General features: G+C 41.2%; 1 protein-coding gene across 1 annotated transcript in view; it reads left to right on the top strand.

Annotated features, from left to right (window-relative positions):
* The first annotated feature begins 13,902 nt into the window (after window positions 1-13,902).
* Window positions 13,903-17,293, top strand: part of SLC15A5 (solute carrier family 15 member 5) — a 62,242-nt gene continuing 58,851 nt past the window's right edge. Inside the window, exons 1-2 of the mRNA XM_074949398.1 lie at window positions 13,903-13,918; window positions 15,589-15,951. Coding sequence (XP_074805499.1) covers window positions 13,903-13,918; window positions 15,589-15,951 — 379 coding nt within the window. The remainder of the gene's footprint in view (window positions 13,919-15,588; window positions 15,952-17,293) is intronic.

A 17,293-nucleotide genomic window follows, 5' to 3' on the forward strand; every position in this document is an offset into this window, starting at 1 on the left:
CCTTTCCCAAAAGTTTCCCCAGTTCCTAATAAATCTAAACCCCTCCTTCTATAGCATCATCTCATCCATGCATTGAGACCCTGCAGTTCTGTCTGTCTAACTGGCCCTGCGTGTGAAACTGGTAGCATTTCCGAGAATGCTACCGTGGCGGTCCTGGACTTCAATCTCTTACCTAGCAGCCTAAATTTGGCCTCCAAGACCTCTCTCCTATCCTTCCCTATGTCACTGGTACCTACATGTACCACGACCACCGGCTCCTCCCCAGCACTACACACAAATCTATCTAGATGTCTCAAGAGATCTGCAACCCTCGCACCAGACAGGCAAGTCACCATGCAGTTCTCCCAGTTGTCGCAAACCCAGCTATCTATGTTTCTAATGATTGACACACCCATTACTAATACCTGCCTCTTCCTAATAACTGGAGTTCCCTCCCCCGGAGAGGTATCCTCAGTGCAAGAGGATACCACAACAGCGTGAGCTCTGGGGGAAGGGGATAAAAAGCCTGGTCAAGAAAAAAATGCTATCCCTGTACTGCTTGGAATTCAGGGAGGGCAATATTTCTAAGCATAAACAAGAGATCCCCCAAGCTGCTTCGATTAGGTTAACCCTAAAGGACAGGTAGCGCTTGCATATTATAGCAGCTACTGTTACCTTTTGGAACGTAAGACTGTGTCTTATTTGTGTATGTTTACATGCTTTAACCTGGTAAATAACTCATTCTTCTTAGTTAATAACTCTGTAATTAGTATTATAGGATTGGCTACAAGTGTTGTCTTCAGTTTGAGATCTGAGGTACAATTGAGTGGGGGTAAGTTACTGGTGCTTTGGGACTGGCTGTAACCTGAATATTGTTGTGATGTTTGATCTAAGGGACCATCTATCACCAAGGCAGGCTTGCCTGGGTGGCATGATAGACCCAAGTGCCTGAGGGGACTGTCTGTGACTCCATGGTAAGGCTGCAATAGTGCTTTAGGAGTTCACACTTGTTACTGGGTTGGTGAAATCTAAGTATAGAACATAGAATTTGGGGGTTGTGCCCTGCTTCTTGACAATCAGCCCTGAGGTTGGCACTCAAGGTCATGAGCCACACCAGACAGCCTGACAGATGCAAAGGGGCTGGGAGTTGGGGGGAAGTGATAAGAACCTGGGATGGGGTAGGTGTTAGGTGCAGGAGCTCGGAGGGAGAACAAGAGCAGAAGCAGAGGTGGTAGAAGATGGGGGAATAGGAACAAAGGGGTGGAGGAAAACATGGGATGGGGGAACATCAGAGCAGAATGGGGAGAGGTAAAAAAGGAGGCAGAAATTGGGGACAGGGTCAGGATCCAAGGAGGGGTAGGATAGGGTCAAGGGTGGAGCTAGGAGGAAGAGAGCAGTAAGGAGCAGGGGCAGCAGTAATTGGCCAGTGAGGGTACAGGCAGGAACTGGCAAAGAGGTAGCAACAGGGAAGGGGACACGGCCAAGAGCTGCAGGGGGACAGGCAACAGGAACAGAAGGGGATGGAGGTGACATACTTGGAGTTGGAACTGATGTCCTAGGAATCTACCCCAAGTGTGAGCCATAGACTTCAAGGTTAGAAGGGACCATTGTGATCATTTGGTCTGACCTCCTGTATGACACAGGCCACAGAACTTCCTCAAACTAATTCCTCAAACACGTCTTTTAGAAAAACATCCAGTCTGGATTTTAAAATCACCACCAATGAAGAATCCACCATGACCCTTGGTAAATTGTTCCAATGGTTAAGTCATGGGGGCCTAGGGACAGGGAGAGAGGACTCTATAGCCTGGTGATTAGGGTACTTAACTGAGATGTGGGAGACCCCAGTTCATGTCCTTGCCCAATGATTAATTAGTTATACAAAGTGGAGCAGCTTCACCTGGAGAGATTGGGCTTTGGGGTATACTGGGGTGGAGCTTTCCCAAGGACTAGGGTAGTTAAGTTCAAGTCCTTTGTACCCATCAGGCGGAGGGGATTGATTCAGGGTCTCCCACATCCCAGGTGAGGGCCCTAACTACTGCGCTAAAAGTTATAAAGGGGACACAACTAACAACATTAGTCCAAACATTTGAGAATAGCTTTGGGTTGACCAAAACTGCATTTTTTGGTAAATATACTACTCACGAAAAAATTTAATTTGTGTCTCCTACACAAACACACACAAACAAACCCATGTTCTTAACACAATGAACATATCTGTACCCAAGTGTTTCTCCGGCTTCCTCTTCCTTTTTCTCCCATGTTGCCTGCTAAATCACTTCTTTATAGGTTTTAGTTTCTTTCCTCCTTCTTTAACTTCCCCGTTGTGTGACTGCACCAAATCACTGTGCTCCCACTCCATTCAGCTGCTCCTGAGTCTCTTCTAGAAAGGCACACCAGGTGTCATCTCTCACCCAGGTAGTGTGCTTACCTCAGTACTGACTTCACTGTTCTGGGGTTTGCACTGACTTTGATAGGATGACATCACAGTGTACAGCTGAAATGCTCTCCTTGCGGTCTTTTCTTTCTCCCAGCGTTAGGCCATACTTTACTCCCCTGCTTTGTAAGGTACTTCCATAATCCCTGCTGTCTTGAACAGGGCAGCAGAAAATGTCCCTGAGTTTTCCCATTTGTCCTCTGTCACCTTCGTTGCACACACAATCATCTCTGAGATTCCACTAGGTTTGTAGTCTCCCCTTTTCTTCTTTCAGATAGTGATCACTCATTCTATAATTGTAGGGCTCAGCTTCATTCCCTGTGGAGGGAATCTCCTCATATGAAGGGGCTTGTAGCGATGTTGCTCCTGTTGATCTTCGTTTATTGTCCTCTAATTCTGAATAGCATTAGCATTCTGAGTGCTTCAGAATCTGTCCTACACCAGCAGCCATCCCTGTATTTGTCATGTCCTGGCTCAGCATCAGTCCCATCACCACCAGGTGCCTGGCACTCACCAGTCTTCTTTGAATCGTAGAATCATAGAATATCAGGGTTGGAAGGGACCTCAGGAGGTCAGCTAGTCCAACCCCCTGCTTAAAGCAGAGCCAATCCCCAACTAAATCATTCCACCATCTCCCTAGGTAACACATTCCAGTGTTTCACCAACATTGTGATAAAAATCCACATTTTGTTTTAAAAAAAATGTTCCTACTGTAATCTGCCAGACACATTTTGATCTCAGAACTGGAACATCACAGGGTTAATTCATGATATTTGCTTCAGATGCTCTTGCTATGGGTAGACAAGTTGGATCTGATTCTTCTTGCATTTACACTGGTGTAAATAATTAAGCAACTCTGTGGGACTACAAGAGATTACACTGGTAACATTTATGGAAGGAAGAATCAGGTTCATAATGTTTATATTGTTCTGGGTTGGTTAAACCTCTTTGAAACTGAGGGGTGTACTGGCTTTCATTTAAGATAGTTGTAAGATACCATTAAGCTCCTTTACGGAACCAGATAGCTGAAACAAGAGTAGCCTCCACCCAAAATAAAAGGCACATGCAAGCAGAGGGGTTCTGCTGGCTCTTGTTTTGTGAAGGTTCGTGTGCCTGTGAAAGATGAAGAGAAATGGCAGAGAAGCTTCCTTGCTGCCTTCTCTCTCAGCACCAAACACAGCCTGAACAAGCACTGGGTCCGTGCTCTGAGAAAAGCCTAGAGAGAGCTTTTTTGGCCGAGTGCTGGCTAAAAGGAGTTTGGAGCTGTGAGCAAAGAAACTCTCTCCTATTTGATTCCTCCTGTGTTATGGTAAACAGGACTTTATGTACATTCTTTGTCAATAAATATAATTGCATCAAAGAAATACCAACCGCATCATCAATTTCTCCTTCTAATGAGGCCAAGCCACAAGACCCCAAACTTTGGGTATCCACTCACTTCAGAACAGGTAACAATATTAAAGACCTAGCATTTTATAGAAGCTGGATTACTACCAAAAAAGTCAAACATATGTAGTATTACACAAAAAACTACATGAAAAGAACACCATGTTTGCAAAATCAAACACTCCAAAATTAGGAAATGTTAGAATAAAGGTTTCCTGTGCAACCTTAATTTGTCCCTGTTGTCTGTATGTATTATGATAGTCTATAATTACATGATCACACGCTATATTTTCCCACAGGACCCCTCCCTCATTCGGTGCACAGGGTGGACAATGCTCACTTAATGAGCACCTATTCAATATTGTTTTCACCTTGTTGTTCAAATGTGGCCCCAGGACTTATTTACTGCACACCTTTCAAACCTTGCTCTGAAAATGGAACTATTAATTTCCTCCTGGGCTTTTCTATGGCACATTCTTGTGTTTCCCGCATACCGCTGAAATGATACTCAAAGCCTGCCATCTATTTTCCATGCTAGGAATGGCTCTCAGTTGGCCAGTTCAGATTTGGGATCTTGGCCAGGTCCATTCCCGAGACAGCAATGAACAGCAAAGCTCAGAGTGTGAATCCAGATGCAGACTTGCTCAGATCCAGGCTTTGGGTCCACCTCTGCTGTGAAAGTGACAAAGGTTTTGTGACTGCACAAACATTTGTATAGTTAATTATACAGTGTAAGCATCTTGTACCAGCAGATTTTTATCCTTTACTCTTTCCAGTTGTCTTCTCCTCTCCATTTATTCATACCAGTCCTGCTTCTTATGCCATTATCAATTATGTTTTGACACCGTACTGTATCCTACCTAATCTCTCTGCTATCAGGAGTCCTTTGTCCTCTCTGTTTCAATACTAACTCTTCCTCTGCTAACCAGTCAAAAGAATTTTTTGTTCTTTTACCTGTTGTGGCAGTCTGTAAACAGAAATGTACATTCTTAGAACCAACAGAGAATTGCTAAGTGTATAACCATTTGTAATGCATTTGCATTAAAAGCTTTGAATTGCTATCATATATTATCTATGATTAAGCCATTTGGTTTGATTATATGATTTTGGAACTACATATTCAAGTTTGTGTATGTCTTTGAAAAGTAAATCTGTTTCCAAATGTAGTATTTCTTGAAATGTCTTGATTTTTTCCCAAATACAGTACTGTATAATTTTGAATAAGCAATGGTATTTCTGACATCAATCCCAGCTCCCAGCAATTAAGAGTGGGATGTAAAGTTCACTGATTTTATCCTTCATTTAAGGATATTGCAGATATGGGGAAGATAAATAATCTTGAAATTGTATGCACCTTCTCCAGAAAGATCCAAAAAGGCTTTATAGATTGTATATGTAGGGATTGCTCACCCACATTTCTTGAATAGAACACAACATGTATTTTGCACCAACAATAGTTGGCAATTTGAAAATGGAGAGTGAAGAATATCTTCTTCCAAGTGAATACAGGGGGAAATTTTAGCTCGGTAAAAATGTAATCACGCCGATTGGAATTTGGTCAGGGTAGCAAAGTAAAACTACCTAACCTTTCAGAAATTCTGTGGGATCTTTAAATAACCATGAATGGTCAGGGACCTGAAGCATTAGATCAGTATCTATCTCAGTACCTTAGTTATTGATGTAACACCAACTGATCTGCTAGCTGTTGAATCTCCATCATCACTTCCTGCAGCACCCTGACTTTTCTTTGGCCATTGTGCATCCAGATACTTGGCCAGACCTTGCTTAGCTTATGAGAGTTAGACCGAGACTGTGTAGCTACAGTGTTTTTTAAAAAAAAAAAGGAGCTGAAAAAAACCTTCGAGAAATTCACACACACAAAGGTAATCTATAAACTATCTGGTGGGTGGGGGGAAGAGGGGGAATCCATTGTGTTTTGGTATACAAACTTTGGTCAGTTTTTCCACCTACATTGTTAAGTGGAAATACATTTAGGGTAGTTAGATATAGAACACAGCTATCCACATCATTCCAGTTTAAATTGAATAGGATTAATTTTTTTAAACTCTCAAGAGTAATTATAGAGTGCTGTGCATATCTTGAGCTGTAAACAGAGCACTCCCAACTTTTGTCAGTGTCAATGGATGTTGAGATCACCTGGCATCTAACCTGGAGTACTTAGCACCTGACATGATCAGGGTCTTTTAGACTTTTAAATCATTCTTCAGGGGCCAGATTTTAAAAAGGTGTTTTAGGTGCCCTAACATCCTACTTTCACTCTCTTAACTGCTAACTTGACACCTGACCCTTTTTCAGTGATTTCAAATAAGGAGATGATCATTATTCTTATTTTTTTAAGAAGAAGCTGATAGCAATGATGGAACAATGATTAAACTGGCCTAAGCATTTGGAACATGTGACAGGCACTGATCTAACTGGCCTCTGGAATTAAAACAACAACTTGTATTGTGACTTATCTTGCTGAGAGACATCCCAAGGTGCTTTATAAAAAGCTTTGCAATGGTTTAATGATGCATTCTTCAGTGCCACACTAACAAGTCAAAGCCAGAAAGAAAACAAGTGTGTCTCGGGTTTTGTTCAGTTTTTAAATAAGTGCAGGGGAATCAGTATCCCTTTCACATCTGCTTAGCAGGCTCCAGAGAGAAGCTACTAAATGGAGCCAGTAACAGCATTTCATTATGTTAGTAGCAAGGCACACAAGCCAATTACACATAAAAATTGCAATTCAGTAGGAGTTAAGTGCGGATGGCAAAAGTTAGGTATCTAAATAGGTGGCCTGATTTTCAGAGGTGCTGAGCAGCAGGCCCGGTCAGAGAGATTTGAGGCCCCCATACATTATGTTCACTGGGGCCCCACCCCTCCCATTTCACTCTATTTACTCAGACAATACAGATGCTCTGAGCCCCCCGTACAATTGCCCCCACTTTCCCTCCCTATTGTCAGTGCTGTGAGCAACCACAACTGCCCTGGGCATCAGTAAGAATTGCAGGTACTTACTACTTCTGAAAAAAAGTCAGGTCATTCTTATTTTGGTGCCTGGGTATGGATTCTCCCCTTCACTAAGACACTGGTACTAGCATAGAGCAGCTGTAAAAGCCCCTTAGTCAGTTAGGAAGAATTCCTCCAGTGCAGGCCCTGCACAGGCCCTCACATAAGCCCTGGCACAGATGAAATGCCAGGAGTGGAAGGACACATATTTGGGGCACTAGGGGAGTCTCCACAGCCATGCCACTTTAAGAATTCTGGGCTGTACCATGCTGTGGATGAGCCCAACGGTAACCCATAAGAGGCAACTATCAACTAGACCAGTCTCTAGGTGCTCAAATTTATGCGAGGGGCCTCTCTGGAATCCTAGGGCACACAGACGTCTTAAAGCCACCTTGCATGAGACATTTAAAACTAGAGATGGGCCAGACTCCTAACACTTGTGCTTCAGTTTGGGAGTATTTGGATCTAGCATTTTGGTTCAGGCCCAAGTTTACTTTAAGATTGCCTTCACAAGGCCCTGGAGAAAATACTATTGGGATCAATCCTGAATTAGGTTGTGGGGAGCATCCTAAGTAGTCTTTTACTCTCTGATTTCTGTGTATTAAGACAGACTTTCACTTAAGTGGTGCTCACTCTTCCTTGAGCTGGATAGGATCCTAGCAGCAGTATTTTGTACCAGCTGAAGTCTGTTAATTGCGTGTGCTGGGAGATCAGCCAAAAGGCCATTACCACAGTCTAAAGGAGATAAAATAGAGGCCTAAACATGGTTCCGTGCATTAGCAATCAAGAACTATTCCTAAGGCAGTAGAGGAATATTTTCACTCTAGCAGAGATATATAATTCATATGTTAAGCTTCAAAGCCTAAGAAGAGAATAAAGATGTGCTGGAGCCTGGAAGTTCCTACTGAGATCCAAACTTTCCCAAAGTTCAAGGGTGATCCATGATTCTGATTCAGGACTATCTCTAGAAGGAACTTCATTAGACAGTTACAAAAAACAAACAAACAAACAAAGAAGATGGAAGCCAGTGTCTTGACTGGACAAGCAACGGCTCTGGTTTGGCTGAATTGAGTTAAAGCTCTAGACATTTAAGCCTTTATTTTGGATAGCCAAGCAAACAGCACAAAGATGTGAGAAATATTAGAACTATTTTAAAATTCACCCTATCATATGTATCATTAGAATAGGAATGAAATTTCAAATCCACATTGATTCATTCAATTACTGACAGTGACGTGCATACACAGATTAAAAGCAGGGATCCAAGCACACAGATCTTTGGGCACCCGACACAATTGATTTTACTGCCTGGGCAAAAGGTCAATGTTAATTATCTCAGTTTAAGTGTTACTGCATATTATAGCCCAATTAAAAAAAAAAAGACAGAAGCTATTGACTAGAACTGTACAAAAAAGAAGGAGGAGGAGGAGGAGGGGAACCACACACACAAATCCATACTATTGCAAGCTATCTGGGTTTGAACTAGAAAAAGATAACGGAAAGGTTGCAGGTTTGAGTAAGATTAGCTCTGCAGTTAGCAGTCTACTTTGTGGGTGTCACAGTTCAGGGCAACTGTGCCTGTATTTCCCCTCCATAGTTCAGCAAGGGTACCTACTCCAGGCTCCCGGCTCTCAGCTGTTACCTCTCTTGGATAGAGATCCATGCTTCTTTCCCTCCAGACTGGGGTTCTTCCAAGCCACACAACTGGGATATAAAAGGACCTATTATTTTCTGAGAACAGTAGGAACCATCTCGGATTCACAGAGAATATTGTCTCAGTAGTAGACACAGCCTTAGAAGCTATTTCCAATCTCTACCTAAAAATCTATGTCAGAAAAGAATATCCTAAGTGCCATCTACAAACTATAGCGTGACATAAAAAAAGCCATCTTTCTATATGATAGAACTGGTTCTAATCTTCCCATTAGAACAAATGTCATCATAAAGAATATCTGCCAGCAATGTGATTTAAAACTGCACCATGCATCATGAAAAACAATTGCAATACAATTACTCCTGAATTATAAAAACATCAAATAGGTGCAGTAAGACAAGAGCCTGAGAACATATGAAAAACTGTTCAGCATAGATAATTATATATGTTTGAACAAAATCTCAAGAAATAAAACCTCTGCTGCTTGAAGGAACAGTGTAATTATGCCAAAATCATTCTTATTATAGCAATGGTTTTTGGATCAGCAATTTTAAAATCAGCTCCCTGCAGAGGACTTTATAAAGGCAAAGTTAGTTGACTTTTCTCTCTGATAGTTATAAACCATGTACTCAGCAGCAGAACCAGTAGCTATGTTCTCCCCTCCTTTGCTTACTCTCAATAGTTCCATTTCAGCAAGGTAGAGTACCTGTATAACTGTAAGCAGTGAGTAGTCACATTCACGTCTGTAGGACTGCTCGCACTTAAGATTACACATGTGCTGAAGTACCTGCTGGATTGGCCTGTAAGGATGGCAATAGAAAACATTCAGGTTATTTACAATACTTTGTACTTCCCAAGCTCCTTTCATCTAGGATCTCAAAGCATTGTACAAATTTTAGTGAACTTAGCCACATACCACTACGGTGAGGTAGCTAAATATTATCCCAATTCTGAAGATGGAGAAAGTAAGGCCCAGATGAGGTAAATATGACCTGCCCATGGTCACACAAGACGTTTGCAGAAGAATCATGATAGAAGCCTTGTCTCCTGACTCTTAGTTATTTAGGGCCTGACTTTACAAGGTGACAGGAACCTTCAAATTCCATTGACTCACATGACAGTTAGGAGACACAGGATTGGGTCCTTAGTTTTAGGAGGGAAAAATATAAACTGGGGCATTTTAAAATACTCAAAAATTATTCTGAGGACAAAAGGGACACAGTACTCTTTGGAAAGAAAAGTGTAGAACACAAGGGGAAAGGAAGACAAGTAAATTTATTGTTACCTTATGAAAGTTCACTTCATATATTTTCAGATTTGGGATCTAATATTTGAAGCAATCATAAAAATATCTCAACATTATCCAGTCTTCACTCAAAAAGTGGGTGATACGATGTCTAACCCCCATAGGAATGCTACAGATTATTCTCATTTGAGAGTTAATATGAAACTGGTCCTGTCTGCACACTTCACTGTTGGTCTGGAGTGAAGCTCACTTCAGGGATTTGGTTCCATCTGTTGTGGTGTTTCCTTCTAGCAGAATAAGCAAGAATTGCAAGGGCTTCCCCAAAAGTCCCAATTTAATTCTGTCTGGAAAGCGAAAAAATAAACAAACATTTTTGATATATATTCCCCTGCCCCTAACTTAAATCAAGTACCTTTTACTGGTGCTGTACTTCTGAGGGGCAGTCTTTGCTACTGTCTTTGAAAAATGGGTTATTCATATCCTGCAGTGGGGGGGAGGGGAGGGAAAATTCAGGCCTTGGGTTCTCCATTTCCTCTAAGAAGTTGAAAGTTTTTCAAGAATACACTTACCAAAGAATGAATAAAACTATGCAAATGTTATTTAGTAGCATAACCACATAACTTCTGAGGGTATTCACAGAGCAGTTCTCTTATAATCAATAGTCTTAATAAACTGGTGATTTCATAGCTGTTATCTTCCAGCTTTCAAAGTGTACTTTTATCACATTTAGTAGTTGTTTATAGCTTAGAGAACTTTGAATAGACGTGCTGGTTTTCCCCCTTTCACAAATATGCTTTCTCAACTCCTTGATAATTGTATTTCAGGGTTTTAATTGGTCTTTAACACTATTTGCAAAGCATTCTGGTTTTGATATGTGTTTGCTCTTCTGCGACGTATGGTTCATAGTCCTATGGACATTATTCAACATTATTCATTGCTGCCGACAAGATTTATCAGCAGCATCAGATATACATATTAAATACAAGGAATACCAAAAAAGCACTGTTGTGTATTATGATTTATTCCAATTATTCAAAATCCAGATTCAAGGTTCTGTGCTTATATACTACAGTGCCTAAATACCATGGGGATGAGCAACACAGAAATCTCATAAATGGATAAGTTAAGTGGAAGATTATAATTTTTTTTAACCTACATATAGCCTTTCCTCAGAGGCTGTTACAACAATCACACATTTTATTGAATCTTACCTCACTCGCAGGAGGAGTTATCATCCCTGTTTTCCAGATGGAGAAAACTGAGCTTATGAGACCTTGCCTGAGGTCACGCCACAAGCTTGAGTCAAAGCTGGACTCAAACCCAATTCTTCTGTTTCCCAGTCTGTGCTTTAACCACATCGCTATCCTATCATGCCTTTTAATTTATTTTATTTTCAGAGCCACTTTGGAGTCTTCTGAAACAACTACATAAGTAGCAGGTTATCTTCAGACTGTCAAAGACCATTGCTTCCAATAATTATTTTTGTGTCTCAGACAGACTGAAAGTTATTCTACTTTTTCCTTTCCTACCAGGGAATCAACTGCAGAGAGAACAAGAGGAGGATTCACATAAAAATTGGAATAGTGACCCTTTCTTTGAGGTGTGGAAATAGACACTGTGCACTCCCCTAAAACAAAGTAGTTATGAACAGTGCCTGTCTAGCATCATGATTATTCAGCTATTCTTACTAGAAAACATCTTGTAGGGAACAATGCTTCATTGGCAGGGAGATGAATTAGTCACAGCTACTACCTACATTAAGTTAAACAATTCTCACACACACAAGAAAGATGAAAGTGGTAATTTTCAAAAACAGAAGATTCTAGTCTTTGCCTCCGGTATCACATTTCTGTTTCCTGTCACTGAAGTGGTCACCCTTTTAATCACATTGCAGTCTCTGGATCAGTATACACAGGACCAAACCCTTATCCCACAGAAGTCAACTGGAATTCTGGCATTGACTTCAAAGATGGCTAGTGTTTGAGCCATAGAATATTTCTGCTTTAACCATTTGGTCCAGACTTTTAAAGGTATTTAGGTGTTGCTCTGCTTAGTGTTGCAAAGCCTCACTGACATAGGACTCTATGTCTAAGTCCCATTTTCAAAAATTACTCGGACACTTCAGCTCCTAAGTCTCAGTGAAAGGCAATAGGATTTAGGTGCCTAAGTGCCTCAAAGGTCTTTAGGTGCTTAATTTCCATTGAAAAAATTAGTGGAAGTTAGGCACCTAAATACCTTTGAGGATCTGGGCTTACATCACTTTTGAAAATGCCACTGAGGAACCTAAGTTAGCTAGGACTGGCAACACTGAGCAGAGCAACGCCTAAGTACTTTTAAAAATCTGGGCCTGTGTTAAAAAAAATTACACTTGTACTGCCAAAGAAGTCAGCAAAATGTCCGTGAAGTTTTCCCCTCAAGAAACGTGGCAAGAGCTAATTTGATTCTTCCAGCACATGAAGAGAAGTTTAGATCATTTGCCCTTTAGCCATAGAACCACATAGGCAACCAGTACTCAACCAAGTCAAAGCAGGTGATAGGTTAGTACTTGTTGGAGTTGAGCCAAACACAAGTGCCTGGGCTACTTCCTGGCCAGATTTTACTATTTTAAATGGACTCTAGAACCAAGAGATTTCCTTTCTGGTGCTGGCCTATTCATTTGACAGATGGCCTGCCAAAATACAACTTCTACAGACAGTCAGCCTTCTGTTACAGAGACTGTGACCACTAGGAGCTCTGGAAAGAACAAGTGCTTTTATAGCAAACCCCACTGCAAGAACTACTTGTCCCATCTTCACAGAAGATACTTTAAAGGATTTCAAGATCCAGATCCACAAAGGTACTCAGGCACCTAAGCCTCAAACTTACACATCACTGTGATCCACAAAACCCCCACTTGTCTGCCATCGAACCCTGAAGGAGCCTTAACTCACTCAGTGCCTAAGTTTGTGCAGTAAAAGTTCCCCCAGTGCCTATGTTTCTGGCTGGGGGCATGCACATTGCTGCCTCCCTCTGGAAGTCCACATGCTCATCTCACATATAAGCCCCAGTTCAATTTATGAACTGTGGGAAAATAGGCACTTCTCTTCCTAAGTCATGTGCAGGGCCTGATCCAGTAGGTGTGCTCAGAGGCCACATAAAACAGCCAAGGCAGAGGAGGGCAAGACTAGGGCTAACCTCCAGCCCAGTGGTTAGGGTGCTTACCTAGGATGTGAAAAACCCTCAATTCAAGTCCCTATTCTGCCTGCTAAGGATACCACCTTGGAATGGGGATCTACTAACTCTCAGATGAGCGTCCCCCACCCTGGGCTGTAGGGTGAGTCTCAGTGGCCCAATTAATATTGAGTTATTCAGTTCATCAAATTGGAACAACTTCAATAGAATATCCCATAAGCTAGTAGTCCTAGGTCCCTTTGTCAATCTGACTCAAAGCCTTTTGCTGCGGGCCAAGGCGATTTGTCAGAAGCAGGACTCCTCTTTGAACCCACTTCAGTCCTGAGCTGGTGTTGTTGGTTTCCACTTAAAAACCTCACCTGCTTCAAAACTGGTGTAACTCTAAATATATTATTAAGTCTACCACCACCTTTCCTCAAGCACTTTTCAGTAAGCAATCTGAGTACTATATTAAGGGGTAAACCAGTGAGCAGATTAACTAAAGGGTTTCATCAAGACCATGCAGCAGGTCAGCTGCAGAGCTAGGTATAGAACACATGTTCCCTAGGCTCTCATCAGCAAACACACCACCATTATTCGAAGGTATATATACTCAGAGTATCAAACATTTCAATCAAATGAGCGAGACCCATTTCTAAAACAATCACATAAATAGAAACCCACTCTCACACACCTGTTTCAGCCTACCTTGAGGTTTTTATGGGGGTTAACCAACCAAACAGTCAGTTGTTCTCCCTGCCCGACCCCAAGATAAGGCAAACTAACATCAAATAAGGAATTGTTGTCATCTAACCCAATTAGCAAACCTTCTAGCTCTACCCCTCTTCCCATGATCTCATTTGAGCTCAATCAGCAACACCTGAGAAACAGGTGCCCCTACCCCACCCCAAATCTACACTGGAGTAGGGAATATTCCCTATTAAAATGTGTGTAGGAAGCAGAGTGTATTTACTATAGTGTTTTCAATCTGGTTTTATACTACAGTTCTATCTTCCAATACAGTAAAGAAAGGGCACCCTAATGCACCAGCAGCTAGGTAAGAGGTACTCCCCAGAACAGGGTAGGTGTGCACTCTTTGGTCACAGTACTTTCTCCTTCCCTATGGCTTGGTTTGGGACAAGGTTTGTTAAACTATGAAACAGAAACCAGCTGGGGCTGCAGGTGATCTCTGTAGCTTGTTTTTCTCTAGCCATCAAAAATGAATGAAACTCATCCTAGTCTCTTTTAGAGAAGGTGGCAGACATAGATACTGGTATGATACAAAGTTCTCTCATCCCCTACAGTCCTACCCAGAGCTAAGCAAATTCTGTGATACCTCTAGCCAAGTTCTGGCTTTAGAACCCCCTTTGAATTAAAAACACTGGTTGAGAAAGGGGCTCTACTGATGCTTGGATCTGTGTTTCAGGGCTTCTGGATTTGTTATTTATGGGCCATTACAGAAATAAGTTAGGGCAGTAACCTTTACACCTGATACCAAAGTTCAGTTAATTTTGGATCTGGGATTCTGACTTGGGCCTATGCATGTCATTTATATACTATCTTGCATCTCTATTACTTAATAATAGGTAGGTATAAGAGCTGCTAAAGGGTAGGGAGCATGTAAGTATCTGTATAGTTAGGTGGAACTAAAAAAGAGTCTCTGTTCCAACAGCTTACAAAGTGAGGACTTGATAGTTCTATTTAGAAACAGTGGGTCTGATTCACCATTGCCTTTCACCATGTGTAGTCATTTACACTTGTGCAAAGTGGATGCAGAACACTACCATTTGGGACAGGTATAAATGGCTATACACAGTAGTGGAGAATTATGTCCAGGAGGTTGGACACATTTTCTGTAAACTTCTTAGTGGATTGCCCAGCAGGGATATTGTAGACTTGTAGAACCTTCCCAATTTCTCTGTAAGTTGACTATATAGTTTCTAATTAATACCAGGAACCAAAGCCTTCCTGATTCTGATGCCCTATGACATGTTGTAGCTGTGGTACAAGGTCAGGCTAAAGAAGCTGTACTGGTTTTGGGTGCTTTTTTATTGCTTTTTCTCTTCATTAATACACCAGAATTACTTTCTTGTAAAACCTGCTTATTGTACTTAAATGTACTAGCATTTCTTACTTTTCTAATTAACTTTCTTATCTGAATTTCAACCAAAAATAACAAGAAATGTAATAATGATAAGATATTGTTCACCTAAAAACATGCATTCTTTCTATCTTTATCTCTTTGCTTGCAGTTTCTCACTTATTGCTTAATTAAGGTATCATAATATTAGCCCCAAATTATTTTCTTGATCTAGTATTTGAATTCTGCTGAAACAATTTAGCCTCTCTCAGTATTTAAACCTTTATCTGTAACACGCAGATACAATTTGGCATATATTGTATTGGATTCACATAATTTAATGGGTAATATTATTTGCGGGGGGGAGTCTTGTTCGCAACCAGACAAACTAATTAAATAAACAGATTGGATTCAACACCTTTGTGCACTCAGAGAAGTTTAAATACTGGTGTCCCCCATGCTCCTTGATCTTGAATGTAACAGCACTAAAGTGATAGGTATCCTGAGGAATTGTGGTAGTAAGGTGTGGAATTCAAAGCAAGGGTCTTACCAGTTTGTTAATTATAGTGGAGGATAACAGAAGTGTACATACAACCTAACCCACTCAATTTAGTCTTGCTCAGAACAGCTAAGTATGCCTGTTACAGACCTTAGAGACTTACAAGAAAAACAACTTCTGAACCACACTGCTGAGAGGGAGAAAAGGAAATTCCCTGAGGAAGGCAAGCATGTTGGAGACTCATCTGGGTTCAAGTCTCAGAAGAAACTTCAGGTGGCCATTTGCCTGCTGTTGATGGAGCTGTGTGAGAGGTTCACTTTCTTTGGCATTGTCTGCAACATGATTCTCTTTTGCACTATCAAACTTGGCTATCCCAACTACCAGGCAGCCATCATAAACATGTGCTTTGTAGGTGCCTCCATGTTAGCACCTGTGTTCATGGGCTGGCTTGCTGAACATCTGGTGGGGAGAATCAAGCTGGTGTATATCTGTATGTTTCTCCACTTTCTAGGTAGGTGCTATGCCATGATTATTTCATCTACAATGTGCTTTTTGTATGCAATTCTGCTCTGATAAGTCAATTTTTTTTAAAAGTATCATAGAAACATACTATTCCTCACATATATGCAAATCCAATGATTGTCTCCAACTTGGTGGCCTCATCAAACTTCTCTAATAGCAAAGGACTTAGCTTTCCTTTAGTCTGGAGTATATGTGCTAATATACCTTAATGAAGCATTATTTTGAACACCACTACATAATGTTTGTAAAATAAGGTCTAAATTTTCAAAGGTGACTAGGGATTTTGGGTGCTGCAGTCTGATGAGAGCCTAAACTGTGACCCCTTAAAGTGACTTGACTTTTTTTTTAGAAAGCAGGTGCTCAGCATTTTCTGAAACTGTGCCCCTTTAAGGTATCCGGTTGGGCACCCGCAGTCACTAGTCACTTCTGGAAAATTCCGTGATCTAACCACTCGTTAATGTCCATAATTTGCAATGCATTTCTCCAGTTGGTGCAAATTTATGGGGTTCTGCTGTATTTAAAAGCTACATGGTTGTTAATAAGACGTACATGTTGCCTTGACAAACTTTGAACTCAGAAGCCAAACTTTGATGCTTCCCTTTAGGGCCTGACTCATATTAGCACTATCTGATTCCTTCCCCCACCAAATGAGCTAAAATCTTTTAGGATAAACTTCTTTAAATATTTTTCTAGGTAACTTACATGTGTGAATTTTACTGACCTATGATCTTCTGTACGTTTGAAGTCCCCTCAATACACAGAAATGTAATGTATGGACACCTCCTAATAATCTTCCACATAGTGGCTGGAATGGGGGACAGTCTGAAACTTTAGATCTGCAAAGCTATTTGGGTGGAATAGGGGGTGGAGCCACTCCCCTTCCTGGGCAAACTGAGTTTGCAAGTCTCTGCTCACTGTGTACAACTGTCATGTGGAATTTAGTAAATGTCACAGCTGACCATTGCTTTCTCAGCCTGAGTTGAGCTGATATAAAAACTGAATTATCTTTTGTCTCTAGGTCAGGGTTGAGATGAAGCAGGGACCTTAAGACTGCTGCTCAGATCAGGCAGGTACAACTAGACAGTAACAGTCACCACTGATGCTGCAGCCTGTCCTTTAAACTGCACAACTACCAGATTAACTTAATAAAATCACCAACTTTGAAGTAAACAGAACAGGCAGAAGATGAGGGCAGAACAAATTATTGCCGCTCCAGGGCCACATTAACATAGACATTGGAAATTCCCATAACTCTATACTAAAATATATATCAATTGCATAGCCACTTGATGTATAGCGGACACACAAGCTTATTCACATTTACTCATCCC

This window comes from Natator depressus, chromosome 1 (genome assembly GCF_965152275.1).
Source record: "Natator depressus isolate rNatDep1 chromosome 1, rNatDep2.hap1, whole genome shotgun sequence".
Taxonomy (NCBI): Eukaryota; Metazoa; Chordata; order Testudines; family Cheloniidae; genus Natator; species Natator depressus.